The 14,773-nt window shown below is 35.9% G+C and overlaps 1 protein-coding gene across 12 annotated transcripts in view; it reads left to right on the forward strand.

Annotated features, from left to right (window-relative positions):
- The window catches only part of LOC118267831 (protein sprint), a 215,199-nt gene that overhangs the window by 195,566 nt on the left and 4,860 nt on the right, over positions 1–14,773 (forward strand). For 7 of the 12 annotated variants that reach the window (XM_035582066.2, XM_035582065.2, XM_050694387.1 and 4 more), the window contains 15 exons: positions 5,133–5,333; positions 5,653–5,837; positions 6,176–6,405; positions 6,482–6,708; positions 6,791–7,177; positions 7,359–7,913; positions 8,130–8,325; positions 8,412–8,806; positions 8,890–9,025; positions 9,115–9,270; positions 9,568–9,694; positions 10,264–10,378; positions 10,984–11,079; positions 11,686–11,782; positions 14,310–14,476. In XM_035582066.2, coding sequence (XP_035437959.2) covers positions 5,133–5,333; positions 5,653–5,837; positions 6,176–6,405; positions 6,482–6,708; positions 6,791–7,177; positions 7,359–7,913; positions 8,130–8,325; positions 8,412–8,806; positions 8,890–9,025; positions 9,115–9,270; positions 9,568–9,694; positions 10,264–10,378; positions 10,984–11,079; positions 11,686–11,782; positions 14,310–14,476 — 3,270 coding nt within the window. The remainder of the gene's footprint in view (positions 1–5,132; positions 5,334–5,652; positions 5,838–6,175; positions 6,406–6,481; positions 6,709–6,790; positions 7,178–7,358; positions 7,914–8,129; positions 8,326–8,411; positions 8,807–8,889; positions 9,026–9,114; positions 9,271–9,567; positions 9,695–10,263; positions 10,379–10,983; positions 11,080–11,685; positions 11,783–14,309; positions 14,477–14,773) is intronic. The other 5 variants (XM_035582064.2, XM_035582068.2, XM_050694388.1 and 2 more) reach the window with 5 other exon arrangements.

Genomic DNA, 14,773 nt, shown 5'->3' on the forward strand with positions numbered 1-14,773 from the left:
CACTGTTTGCTCTCTTTGATTGAACTTGAAGAAACTAAAGGGCGGCTGTAAGTTTGTTTGTGAAGTAATAACTGTTTTTTCTTCCCACTGTTCCTTGTTTGCGTGATTTTTTCACTGTCTGCATTCGATTGGTGCTCGTTAAAAGTTTGTCGCGATGTCGACGGTTTCTGTCGCAGAAATAAACATTTTTAAGTTTTGATTTTGTTCCTCCATTTTTTGATGAAAATGTCCACGGGAAAAAGATTTTAATGACATGCAGAGGTCGCTGTATCGCTGTGGGAACTGTAACAGTATTCAGATTTCAATTTGCATATTATAATTGCAACATGAAAAAGCTGTTTCTCGTCCAGATAAAATATCAAACAAACAAGAACCTACTTACAAATACACAGCACAGGATCAAAATTCGAAAATCATTTACCTCTTAAACGCTACTTAACCGGCCATAAAATCGTTAGTCTACTCCCGATACCCTATTACGTATTCTGGAAAACTTTTTACCTAATTAAAACTTCCCTTCTCTTGGTCGCAGGTGTGCGGCGTTTGCTCCTAAAACGTTCGAACCATTTACAACGCCACAGCACGTGCGACCGCTTCGCACTTGAACCAAACTCGTGTAAAAGTGAACTGTTATGCGACACTAAGAGTAGAGTGCTTTGCGATATTTCCATGAGACACAGATGCCTTTAAGAGATTGCTATTGCAAAGTGTTCATGTAATAGGCGCTGGAGTAGTTGTGAAGTGAAGCGCGAACGTAAAATATTTTATGGTTGTAGTCGGGTGCAGTAGGTACTTGAAGTTTGAAGTGCTTCTTCATTCGCTTTGAATTTCGATTATGATGAAAGTTGAAGACGAATCAACGTATTTTAAACTAAAATTGCCTTGACATGATCTCATTGATAGATAGGCAATTGGGACACAAAGACATAACAAATGTTCCAAAAAAAGGATGGATCACTTTTATGGTTGTTTTGTTTATCCCTTTGACAAAAAGTGATGTTGAAATTCACCAGCACAGTCTTAAAATTAATGTCCACTCTTTATAGCACATAATGGCACGAAGTACGGCTATAAACTTTTCTTTTAACTGTCAGCATTTCATCTCAATCCAGATTTTACGACTCTGTCTAAAATTATATACCTCAGTCTTGCATGATGTTGCTGTAATATTATTATGTAGAATGAAAATCGAGATATCAATAAAATGATCTAATTTCTATTATACTTTCAACTGGTGATTAAACTATTCGGAATGTGAGCTATTAAAATAATTAGTAAAGAAAAAACAGTACACTTAAGTAAGAAGTTATCTGTTTATGCTTATGTGTTCTTACAATACCCAAAGGTATTCCAGGAATATAAAACTGTACTTAATATTCGAATCACAATAACTCATTGCCAATAAGTGGTTTCCATACACGACCAAACAACCGCATCTGAACCGAAGAAAACCTAATTGCAAACCAACTTGGGACATAAATCGTCCACCGCATCCCGAGGTGGTGTGATATTTGTTACCAAAGCCGTATTGTACCGCAAAATTTAACACCTTAACTGCCGCCTGGTCTATTGTCACCCATGATTCATTGCAGTTATTATTGTTACCGATCGTCGAATTAATTTCCCGTGTAGTCGACATTTTCGGCCTGTAATATGCCCGTTTAAATGCCCCGAATTGCTGCGAAAATTAATTTTATCACGATATTTGTTTTACTTCGTAATTAATGTTGTGGTAACGCACGGTGCGCGTTCTTCCTTATTATTATCGGAAATATTTTACGGAACGAAAGCCTGTCTGGTATTTCATTTTGTTCACTAAAGGAAGTTTTGGAGTGCCGTTTTATAAGCGTTAATTTTAGTAAATTGTTTGTCAATCAAGAACATTGTAAAAGAAGAAATAGAAAATGTCTAAGATATATTTATAACAGTAAGTAATATGTAATGAAAAATATAACATTTGTTAATATAGAAAATATTACCCTGTTTCATAAAGCTACAGTTTATTTTTAAACCACGTTAGTACGAGTATTTTATAAAACCAGCCAGTACTAATCAACAAAAAAATAAAACCTTGCTTATTATTTATTCACTCCAAAGCTAAGAACTAAAATCTTCTCAACTACTTAATGCGGTTTTGTGCTTAATTTAAACTTTAATGTTTGAGTTGTAGAGTTAGTTTTTGTTTGTTTCAACTTGGTTGGTGGTAAAGTATTATCATAAAGCTGCATTAATTAGTCAGATATTGTTGGTGCAGTTCGTAGATAGTACTTAAGTACTTGCATTTTCTTTTAACAAAAAGTACCTACCTAATATATTTTATTCTCTGAATTATGATGTCGACTTTTTAGAGATTATGTAATGTCCTCTCATTTTCCCTACTCTACCTATATCATTAATAGAAACTTCGACTGCACGGTTGGTGCAGTGGCTGGGCAACGGCTGCCGTGCAACGTGTAGTGGTTCGGTTCCCGCACGTAGCAACTCTTTGTGTGATCCACAAATTGTTATTTCTGGTCTGGGTGTCATGTGCAACTTGTATGTTTGTAAACACGGGTTTATAGTTTTGGTATTACGTAACTTATAAACTATGTTAAGTAAGTTTTCCTTGTGTCATTCATGTTGATTTTGATTAAAACACAGACATTTTACGTTAACGCTATGTAATTTTAAAATGCACCAAAGAGAAATCCAATGAAACAAATGTGACGGACGCCCGACTTTCTAGTAATTACTCCTAGTCGTAATGAGATGTTTTTCCTTGCAAATTGCCCGTTTAAAACAGACACTTACTGTATAAATTACTAGGTAAAACTTCTAGATTTTTTCTAAAGGATTAAAAAAGCATTATCTAAGTTTTGCATTGTGTCTGCAAAATTACTTTTGGTCAAGTCAATAGATATATCAAGTATTTATTTTTTTATTTATTCGTTAAGGACTTATTATTCCGTACACACATTTCAACACAAGACTAACTGCCGATCTCTAACAGTTGTCCGAATTTGCTTCTGAATACGTTTTTATTGAGAAAAAATATGTCTTAATAATTTATTATTATGTCATGCATCTTATCACAGTAAGTAACTTCTTCTCAAACCGGTCATAGGTATTTAGGTGATTTCAAATCACAATATGATTATTCACCTCTTTGAATAACTACCACCCATTAAATTAGACTACATAAACATTATAATTAATTCATATCAACATTAAACAAAATAACACACTGCAGTATATTCCATTAGTGTACAACAAACCGAAATTTCGCATTAATTAAGTCGAGAAGTAAAATATTCACATTCGCACCAACAATTTGAATTAAATACGATCAATTTTAATTCAAAACTACATGGGCGGACTGTACGCAACGACTGCAAAGGGATTCTGAACAAATTAATGAACAAACTCGTTGGTTCATATTATGCACTAATATAAACCTTAATGCGCTTTTATTTAGTTTCAAATTGTGTTTTCATTTTATTGTCTAGTGTTATGCAAATGAATATTTTATTAATTTAATAGTTTGTTATTGTGACCATGATAAACTCGTTTGGTAAATATGGATAGGCACTAGTCTTAATGTAGTAAGTAGAGATTAATCATTTTGTCTCTTAGGTAATATAGGTACATAATGATGAATCTAAGTTACAGAGGTGTATAAAAGATACTCAATTGGTTTCAACCAGTGACCCAATCCATACCTAAAAATATTATTATACAAATATTTTACCAAAAACGTAATACACCGAAAAAGAACTTCATAAAAAATATAGACAGATAGTTTCTTCTACAGTATGTCGAAAAAACGAAGAAATATTTTAATTTATTCGGCAAAAATCCGACCCATGACCGGGGGCTACTTGAAATTCACGAAAAAAGATCAGAGGGAAAATTGCGATCTGCTAAGAATATATCCAACAAAGATATCATGATAAAATCTTATATGGGGGCAACAGCCGGACGAAAAGGGTAATACAAATTTAACATATAAACAAGTAAAATGAAACGTATCGTATCGCTGGGCGAGTCTGGCCAAGTTCGCCTTTGTGGGATCCAAGCATCCTTTGCAGAGAAAATCGGGTAATAATATTTCCAAGTTAGTGAACAAAGAGCCTCCTTTTCGTTTGAAGCGAGATTGTCGTGTATATTTTCCCTTAAATATTGTACTCTTTTTACCAAAGTGACATTTATATGAAGCGTCCCATATTGTTTTGGCCTCGCTTTCATCCCCAGTTCTCGTTTATTTTGTGTAAATTCTTTTTCTGTTTAATAAAAGTCTTCTTATTAGGATTTTTTGTCTCATATTTTCTGGATTAGATTCTTTATGAGTGTAAGACTTGCACTTAAAGAACGTTACGGTTTTGAACGTATGAAAGCAAGACAGGTATCATTCAATTATTTCGAACTCCATGAAAGCCATTTAAATTAATACGTTTATTATATTTCACTGTACCTTCAAAATTGAATATCCTCATTAAATTACCATAAAGGAATATCATTTGAGACGAGCTTACTAACGACATAGGAGCGCATCACAGACGAATATTCGGTGTGAATTTAATAGGCTTGTGTACACAGAGAGAAGCCATAAAGCCGGTTGCAGACTCGCGACTCCCTAAGCCCCCACACACGAACTCATAAAGGGACTCACTAATATTTGCCTATTACGATTATTTTCACGTACCACACAACCTCAATTAGCGGAGCATTTTCTCCGAATGTGTTTAGTACTAATGTACGCGATGAATGGAAATGAATGGCCTACAAAAGCTATACGAGTATTCGTTAATGCCATCATTAAAATTTTGGCTAATGAGTGTAAACATGACTCTGTTAATACGAAGTTTTAATGTGTTTTTATTTTTAATTACTTTGTTTTGTCGTTATTTTATTAGTATCTAAATAAACAAATTAACATTTATTATGTTATAAAGCTAATTACTATCAATTCGGCCAAAGGTGTTTTACTAATGACTTCTAAATAAATATAATGTATAGTAAAAAAATATACATATACGAAAAATCTTTTTCTTCCATTGTGTTTATGTCAACTGCTTTTCTTCTTCCCACATGTCGTACGAAGTTAATTGATACACTACACATGCACTATACCCGTAAATTTCTCTTCATTACAGAGTCGAGAAAGTCTATCATCAGACGGCGAAGGTGCTCGAGGTGACTGTTCTTCAGTCGATTCTTCTGGATCAGGGTCTGAAGAACAGCCACCATGCGACATCGGGCTGCTGGAGAGGCTGATCAGGACGCACCCTGTGTGGTTCCTACCAGGCATTCAGAGGGCAGGAGCCTTCCATTTGCTTCAAGGAAAAGAAGAAGGAGTGAGTAGAAGATTTATTTCCTTTATCTTACTTCAATGAAAAGATAATCATTTTATGGCTTTTATAGATAAGAAAGCTTCTGAGATCGTGAACAAAGTGTTTTAGTTTTAGGTCTTAGAATCCTCTTTAGAAACTTTTATCGTTTAATTAATTTATTACCAAGATTTATTTGAACCAAACTTCTTTCAAAAACTTATTAAAACATTTATATGGGCAGTTACACCGACAGTTTCAATTATAACGTATCTTTTAACACTTTCTTCGTTGGAAACAAAGCGTTTTTACAAGGAATTTAATATTATGCTATTCTAATTTCCAGAACTTCGTAGTACGTCAGTCAAGTCAGCCCGATACCATGGCTATTAGCGTCCGCTTGCCAGCAGACAAAGGGCCCTACATCGAACACTACTTGATCCAAGCTTCAGGAGGCCGCATCGGTCTGGAGACATCACATAACCGCTTCGATAACATACCTGAACTGATCGCACATTACTCTCAATGCTGGTAAGTAACTAAGAGTTATTAAAAATTTGATGTAGCCTTATACTATTAGAGGTGAGGGTGATGATTAATCCAGAAATCTCTAACTCCCAAAAGGCTGTCAACGCATTTCTAACTCATATGATGTTGCGAGTGACCTCAGGCTTGCGTGGCATTGCTTACCGATAAGTGATCTGTCCACTCGTTTACGCCCTATATTGCATAAAAAAATATTTCATCCTCCTTTTTGTCTAAAACAAAGTAATCATTTAAGTCTGATTAAATTAATTTTAATTTTAGTGCCCAACGCCATGCAAAACTGTACCTTACATCTTTGATAATTAGTAATTATTTCCTTCCAGTGATGAGTTACCAGTGCAGCTCCAATTACCTCGTCCCCTTCGAGAGGCAAAAAGCCGTCATCAACTAAGTTCCTTAGCTCTTCTTGGACAAGAGTTCTGGGGTTACCCGATGGCAAACCCGAAGAACAATCCGAACAATCCTCTCTCTCCATGTCAGCTGGCCAATGGTGTTGTTCCCATGGCTGTCACGCCGTCTGATACGGGATCTAGTCTTAGCAGCTTTAATGCCAGTAAGTATAATTATACTACAAATTTAAAAAGTACATTTTCTTAATGTGTGTATATTCAAATTAAAACGTATTTTAGGTACCCGAACAAATTCCCGTGAACACATTCTCAGCCCTGACAAGGATCAAAACGTAGTGCTTAAGATGTCTCCAATAGACACGTCAGGTTCCCCACCGAGTCAAAATTCGAACCTCAGCACATTCAAAGGCAAAACAGCTCCATCACCACCGGCTAAACCCAACAGTGCATTCATCAGAGCGCCAAGACCTACCCCACCAAACACCTTGAACCTAATGTCTAGTACCGTAAGTATTATTTTCAATTTCATTCAGCTTTAACGGTGTTGTGTTTAAGAATTTTATTAATAGAAGCTTCACCTGTTTTCAGGCGCATATAACACAGCCTCATACTTTTCCAACCACCAACACGCAACACTCTCCCACCCAATTAAATAACGTAAAAACTACACCACCGCCACCACCACCTCGTTGGGCGAAGCCGCCATTTACCAAACCATCCTTATCTCCAAAATCTGAAGCTTTCAGTCCTATTAACAAAGTGTCACAGAATGGAAACATAACAGTCACTACCACCGTCACATTCTGTGTCAATAACACTCAAATTCACAATCATCAAATCAATGAGAGTATTCAAAGCGACAGATTACAACTAACGCTTGCGTCTAATGCAGTCAATAATAACGGTAGCGCAGACTCTGTATTCAGTATCATGGATGCAACAAAAAATATTGCTGATTCTAACGGAGAATCCCAGGTGAGGATTATTACTTTAAAGCATGATTGTGCACCCGTGTATGCTTTGCACGTACTTTGTTTCTTGCTTATGCCATGTCAGACAATTATGTTTGTTTCTAACCCGTATTTTTTTTTCTTATCTTGTATTTTGGAACTTGATACAACCAATGGACTGACTATAACTTCCTGTTCCTGTATAGAATATGATGCACCGTATGTCACCAGAAGGAGAGTGCATCAATGCAATGACAGCTAGTTTGCACGGAAGCTTCAAACGGCAAATGACTGAGCAGAATAATGTTGAGCCCGGATCGCCAGTCGAACAACAGTCTCAGACAAATACATCTGATTCGGTGGACCCAATCGTTAACAGTTTAACTAAATCTGGCAGCACATTTGCTCCTAATCAACTCGTGTCTCCTAATGGTACAAACTCAGTCACTAGCGGAATATTTTCGCCAACGAGTCAAATCAATTCTCCTGTTTCTAACGATACAATCTCTTCTAAAAGCGGAGTCTTTTCTCCTATGAGCCAAACAAACAAAAGTGAAATCTTCTCACCGATATCTAGAAGTTCCCCGATATCTTCGAAAAATGTATTTTCACCAACATCCAATCAGTCAATTATATCTCCCGTAATGGGCAAAGATCGTGATAAAGTTATGTCTCCAAATACGAATACAGCAAGTACCACACCATCTGGTAGATCGAGAAGGAGTAAACACTCTCACCGAAAGGAGTCCAGACATTACCAGGTAGAGTATATGTTTTCTGAATGTGGAACGTTACACAAGCATTTTTGATTGATTTGACTAATAGCACGAAATTGTTGATAACAAACAGCACATTGTTTTCAACCTACTTAACCTTGTACAGTCTGTTATTCAATTGATCCCAAAATTTGCATATAAACAGCATTAGTTTCTTCATGACACAGTACTATGTGACCTAATTCAAATGTTATTTTACAGGAATCAGATATCTTAGAATCTCCGGGTGTGTATTGCCGAAGTTCTTTAATGGACAAAGTATCAGACTATGAAGATATTTGGGGACCGGAAAGTAACAGCTGTTCTACTTTCAAACCATTGAAACCCGAAAACGAAAACAATATTCATAATGGTCTGATGAAAAGTAAAAGGCCTGATCTTTTGCCAGACACTTTACGTAAGTTAAAACAAAAGTTTAGAGATCATTAATCATTTCCTGGTTTCATAAATCAAATAAATTCAACATAACTTTGATTTTTACAGCCAAACTCAATGCAGCTAAAAGTACGCAATCCATCTTGGAGAAGGAAAACATACATTTAATCAATTCGACGGAAAGTCTGAATGAAAAGAAAACTCTCTTGGATGGTTCATTAAAGAAAAGTTTTAAGGGTTCCAATGAAATCATAGCAACTACGAACAGCAAGGGAGAAATTATACCAAAGAGGCCGGACAGACTTAACATAGCCATGAATATGAATAAAAAATTAACCGAAGAGATTGAAGCTGTAGTTAAAAACAGAGAGAATTACAGTATTGAAAGTATGGAGACAATTAAAATTGAAGATGAGAGTGTTCTTAATTCTATGGGCGAGGATTCTGAAAAGGATAATGCAGGCAGCCCCTTCTACGCTGATCCTGTAGATGCTTTAAAGGAAGTGAGTATAACATATAATGATTTATATCTGATGAATGTTATTGGTTCCTACTGACTGACACTGTTTTTTTTTTCCTTTCAAAGGCTGCCTTGCCACAAGTGCAACGACGAAAACTTTTAAGAGTGGGAATGAATCTGTCGCAACGCTATTCGGAACCACCGACACAAAATCATCCGTATTATCCGCTGCGCGATATGCATAGTATTGAGGAACTTTCTCGTAAGTATACTTATGATATTTGTTAGTAAAATAAACTACTCTACAAGAATGAGTGGTTTGAATCATAGTTTATTTTGCTTCTATTGCAGCATCATCACCAAACACGTCATCTTCGGTGGACAACCTGATGTCTCTGCGCAGCAAACCTAAGATGAAGCCAGTGCAGCCTCCACGTATCGCGAACAAGCCAACCTCAGGCAAGAACGACCAGACTTGGACCGTTGATTCCAGTTGGGAGTTTATAAGTCAGTGTTACAGAGATACTGTAGAACAGTAGATGCTGCTTGTAAATTTTGCTCTTGCACTCCCAACTTCCCTTTTATCAGAATTCAATATTCACACACATTGGCTACACAGATGATCCCACTTCAAATCGTGGTTTCCATCTTTACCATAAATTATATTTTTATTCTTAGGCTTATATTTTTGTGGGTCTATTTTTCGATTGGTATACTGGTGGCACATAAAATTTAAATACCTACTAAAATGTGTAAAGTTAACAGCTACAGTAAATTAACCGAATATTTGATACAATCTTACAGATAAAAACGACGAAGGTTCAAACAGTGAGAACGGCACGTTCCCTTCACTGGCAGAGCAGGAGTGTCGGTTGAGTGCAGTCGATGATGGAACACAACACTTGACTGTTCATCAAGTTGTTGCACAAAGGTAACTTAAACTTAGTTACGAATAAGAAGTAAGATTACAAGTATCAATAGTTTTGATATACATTCCGAAAAATATAAACCTCGGTCTGTCACCTGAATTAAAAAAGAAGAAAAATAGAATTTTTAATTAATTGGTCGGCTCGACCCGAATGCTACCACAAAAAACCGACGTTGCGTTACGTAGTGTGAATGAGGTTATCGGAGGTCCAATTACCGATTCCCCAACAACCCTTCAATTACTAACCGCCAAAAGGCTCTGGTGTTTGTTTCGGGTGTCTATGAGCGGCGACGATTGCTTACCATCAGGTGATCCATCTGCTCGTTTACCGGTTTATACTATAAAACCTTTGATAATGTACTTACTGATGATTACAATCATTTCAAATCTTGGACATGACATAACCTCGTGTAATGACAACAATGAGAATGCTGATAATAATGATTAGGTTCTCAAAATTCTTATGTAAGAACATGATAATATATGACAAGTTGTACCACTTGAAAACTTGACGACATTGGAAAATTCTATCCATAAGTATCAATTAATGTATTGTTTGTTATTTCAAACAGATTACCTGATTTGAGACTGAATGCAGAACCGACGATGTTGCCAGAAGAAGTGAGATCACCACCAAGAGCTTCGTGCTATGACAACGTGCATGATCTGAGACCTTTATCTGAACAGGTACCTATAACAAAAGATCTACTTATACCATTATCAGACCGTAGGCTTATTTGCCACGCGATTTGTATGAATAAATGTCATTGGTGCCAGTATTTAATCATTCTAAACTTCGAAAACCAGATTCATCTTCAAAATTAGAACATATAAAGACTTAATTGAAATGTAATTACTAAAATAAAAAACACTCACGAACATAATGAGGATCAGATTGTTTGTTTGTAAAACTTATAGAAGGGCGTAAATATTGAATGAACTTATGTTGAAAACCAAATGAGTTTTGATTCTTAATGAAGTTCATTCAATAGTTGCTGAGCTTATGAATGATATAATGTATACAGTAATTTGGAAAATCTAAATGTGGTCACGATGACTTTTGACGCTGACTGTACATCAGAATATATTTATCAGATGATTCAAATACAAGTTATTGCCATTGTCAAGTATCCCACTTTAGCTTTTGTTTAATCTTAAGACGTTTAACAAGCTCTCATTCCATGCACTACTATAATATATATTATGAAGATGACTTTAACCTAGAACTACATTATACTATTGATAATAATAATCCTTTCTCTCTATTATATTATTCGTTATCTATTTCACAGGCAAGCGACGATGGAACAGTGTTCTCCGAACCTTGGGACAGTTCACAGTGGGACGGCCTGATACCTCCTTCTAATGGACATCAACTTTATGATGCTGTAAGCAATTTTTTATTTAAATAAAGACATTTCTTTAATTATAAAGACCAGTCTCCTTTGACTTCAATGGGACGTTGCTTGTTCTTAATTTTGATCACGTTTGTTTGTCACAGCAACAGAAAACTAGAAAGTAATTGTTTTATTTTTACAGATTAAATGCTTACTTATCTTGCAAAAATATTTGATCTAGTATTATCTGTTTATCTTCAACAATTTTATGGCTGGCTGTCTCGCAAAGGTGACCCTACTAAATACTTGATTCCGAAGTAAATAAGTCTAGATTTGGGATCATTGTATTTTTTTTTCACGCATTTTTTTATCCAATAGGCACCTGAAAGAGTTAGTACCTTTAAGAGAGTAGAGCCATTAGGCCGTCCATTGTAGAATTTATGGTTACTATTGAAAACATGGCTTTGTTTTTGGATTATGGCATACAATAAAGAACTGTATTACCTAAATAACAAAAGACACAATTTTTATTGTTACCAGTTTTAGCGGTACAAAGTCTACTACAGGGTGGGTCTAAGCAGACTGAACCTCCTTTTTTACCAAATGGAGAAAATTTTTATTTGTTGTGGTTTTTAAATGACTGATGTGTTTTAACAGGAGGAGCCTTGTGAATGGGAGTCACCTCTTCCGAGGAGGGGGCCGACTGTCGCCACGAGGGCAAAGAGTTTCAGAGATCGATTGGATCCTCTATTAGGTGAGTTAGAATATAAAAAATATATCGTCAAAATAGTCTGAATCGCTAAAAGTTATCGCTACGTTCGACTAAAAATGTTAGCAAATTCACAAATAAATAGTATAATATTCTAGTATGTAGTACTATCTGCATAATGATTGAGTACAATAAGATAAATGTCGATGAAAGTAACATTTCCACATTCATATTAATTGATTAACAATTCTGTTCTGAATGGGAAGATAGGACCTATAAAATACGTCAGTGCACGTGTCATCCAGTTCATTTATTTACTCACGTTACACAACGTACTTATAACACTATGTAAATACAATTTAATATAGAGCACGCGGTGATAATACTCCAGTCATGTAGATACTAAAACGGAAGATTCACTAAGTCATATCCAAACATAAATATACAAATTATTGTTCTATTAAAAGGCATTTTAGGACATTACTATCAAAAGTCACGTTTTTCCTCTTGTACTTGGATGTTCATATAAATTATCTCAACAATATAGCGCATGCTATATGAATATCACTCATCGCAAATCACAGATGTTCTCTGCACAATGAAGACCGATATGTAATTAATCAATTATTACACATCATTATCAAATTAATTAACTGAGTAGAGCACACACAATAGGACCGCGGCGCACAACTATTATCGTTAGTAGGTACATTAGCTCTGTAAATAAATTAATTATGGCTAAAGAGCAAAGGTCTGCGCGTGCCGTGAATTTCTCAGACAATCTCAGTGACCGGTGCAGTGCAGTGACAGTCGCCTTCCAGCCCGCGTTGGATGAACATCTCTTCCACCGCGCTGTGTGAATGAGAAACTACCGATTTAAATCCTTCGTGCACGCGGGCCAGAACCGCTTAGTAATCAGTCATGAAGTGGTTCAGAAGGTGGTTCCTCGGAAGGTTCGGGAAGTCGAGGAGTGAGAAGATTGAGCCAGGCCCCAGCAAGCACTGGTTCAAATCAATCGGTTCGTTGGAACACTTCACGCCTTTCAAAGAAGAAGTTGAAATGGCAGAGGATGCCTTGGAAGTGTTGGACGTGTTTGTGCCAGTGAAACGTAGTGAAGTGTTTGCGTTAACCACCATCAGGAACTTTAGGACGGACAGTTTAAAGGAATTCGTGTTAGAAAGTGATTGGGTTATCTTATCACGAGATCAATTCATGGAGCCTAAACTCCAAAGACGATTACGGAAAACTAATTCATTAACCAGTTTCTGCAAATCTCTAGCAGAAAAATCAGTTTATAAAAAAAGGGCAGAAGTGGTTGCTAAGCCACCACTTTGCCATTGCAATGAACTATTAGACTCGTGTGAAAGTGATAAACCATTACGATTAAGTGTGTTTCGAAGGATAGCCAACAGTTTCCAGAGGTTTTTCAGCCTTCTCTATCGTAATGTAAAACGTACATTATTTAAGCCTAAGGATGTCGAAAGCCAAATCATCGTCGAGGATCATTCATTCGAAACGTTTGCTTCGTCCAGCACGTACTTATGTAGGTAATTATTGTTTCATTACAAATGAATATCCAATGTGCCGTGTTCTAAGATTATGACCGTTTATAATTATCACGAAAATGAGGTTGAAACAATAAATATGTCACTTTAATGTATCTAAATACACAAATTACATGTTAATTCGTCTTTATGATAGTAATTACGTCCTAATTTATTATTTTAGGGGTTCTATTTATCTGTTTATTGATCGTAATGCGACGCCTAAATTGTTTTTAAATCGTTAGACCTTTCAACTCATTAATATTTTTGGTTCTGTTTACAAGATTATCTTATACACATGTGTATTGATTTACGAAGAAATTCTTTTCTAATGAGTGTGGGGTTAGCTAAGAACTATTTTACAAACAAGACATTACTTAGGCTTGATAAGACAATGGTCAGGAATGTTGTTGTCTGACGTTTAAAAAGCTCAAAGCCATTGTTACCGCAATACCAACCTTATCATGGCTGACTCACAGAGATACAGGGTGTGCACCGAGTGCCGATGTGGGTCAAAAAATCCCTCGGTCTAATGTTCGCATAGAATATTATTATTTTATCGGTTTATCTAGATAATGAGGTCATAATTTCCGACGTGCATCCATCGTGTGTGTTGCATGCAATTGAAATGCTAATAATAATTCTAAGGTACTTTGATTACCTTTTTGAATGCAAATCGAAACTTTTTTTAGTCAAACTATGTTTTTATTATAACTTGTGTGAGATACTAAATTAATTATTATGCTTTTCGACTTATTCACTTAATTATTTGACGAGGAACTCGAGTAGTTTCAAGACCATTGCTCATGAATTCATTCAATTCAAAACATTTCCTCTAGCATTTAATTGATTAAAACATAATAATTAATCAATCAAATTACTTATAATCTACCAAGTAAGATTTGGAAATTCAAACGTTCGACCATGCCAATTATGTTTATATTATTACTTATATATTTAGTCTATTTATACCATTTAACCTCGATTAAAAAAAAAACAACTTAACTAACTTTTGTTTCCTCAAACAGCGGCTGGCAGAGTGCGTGCCTTGCGCGGCGGTCGTCAAACCCGCGGCGCAGGCGCTGCGTTGCGTGCGTACGCGCTCCATCTTGCGCAAGACAAGAGTACGACTTTCGCTCAGAACATCGACAACTTTATCGCTTGCACCCTTGATTCTAAGGATACAAGTCCACAGGTAAGATAAAGAAAAAAGATTATAGAAAAAAAATACTAATTATTATTTTGAAAATTGATACGTTCCCCACCTATTACATGCAATAGGCTCTCCACCTACTACATGGGAATTACAACATAAATTGTGAAAAGTGGGTGTACATTGTACAGTGGTAATCTTGCCATAATGTGCACCTCTGCCTAACCCCTCGGGGATAAAAGGCTTGACGATATATTTTGAAAATTACGCTAAGTACCAGGCAGTGGCAGGGGCCATTAATTCACAAATTCAATAACAATTTGCACCTAATTTGTAAAC

Source organism: Spodoptera frugiperda, chromosome 6 (assembly GCF_023101765.2).
Source record: "Spodoptera frugiperda isolate SF20-4 chromosome 6, AGI-APGP_CSIRO_Sfru_2.0, whole genome shotgun sequence".
Taxonomy (NCBI): Eukaryota; Metazoa; Arthropoda; class Insecta; order Lepidoptera; family Noctuidae; genus Spodoptera; species Spodoptera frugiperda.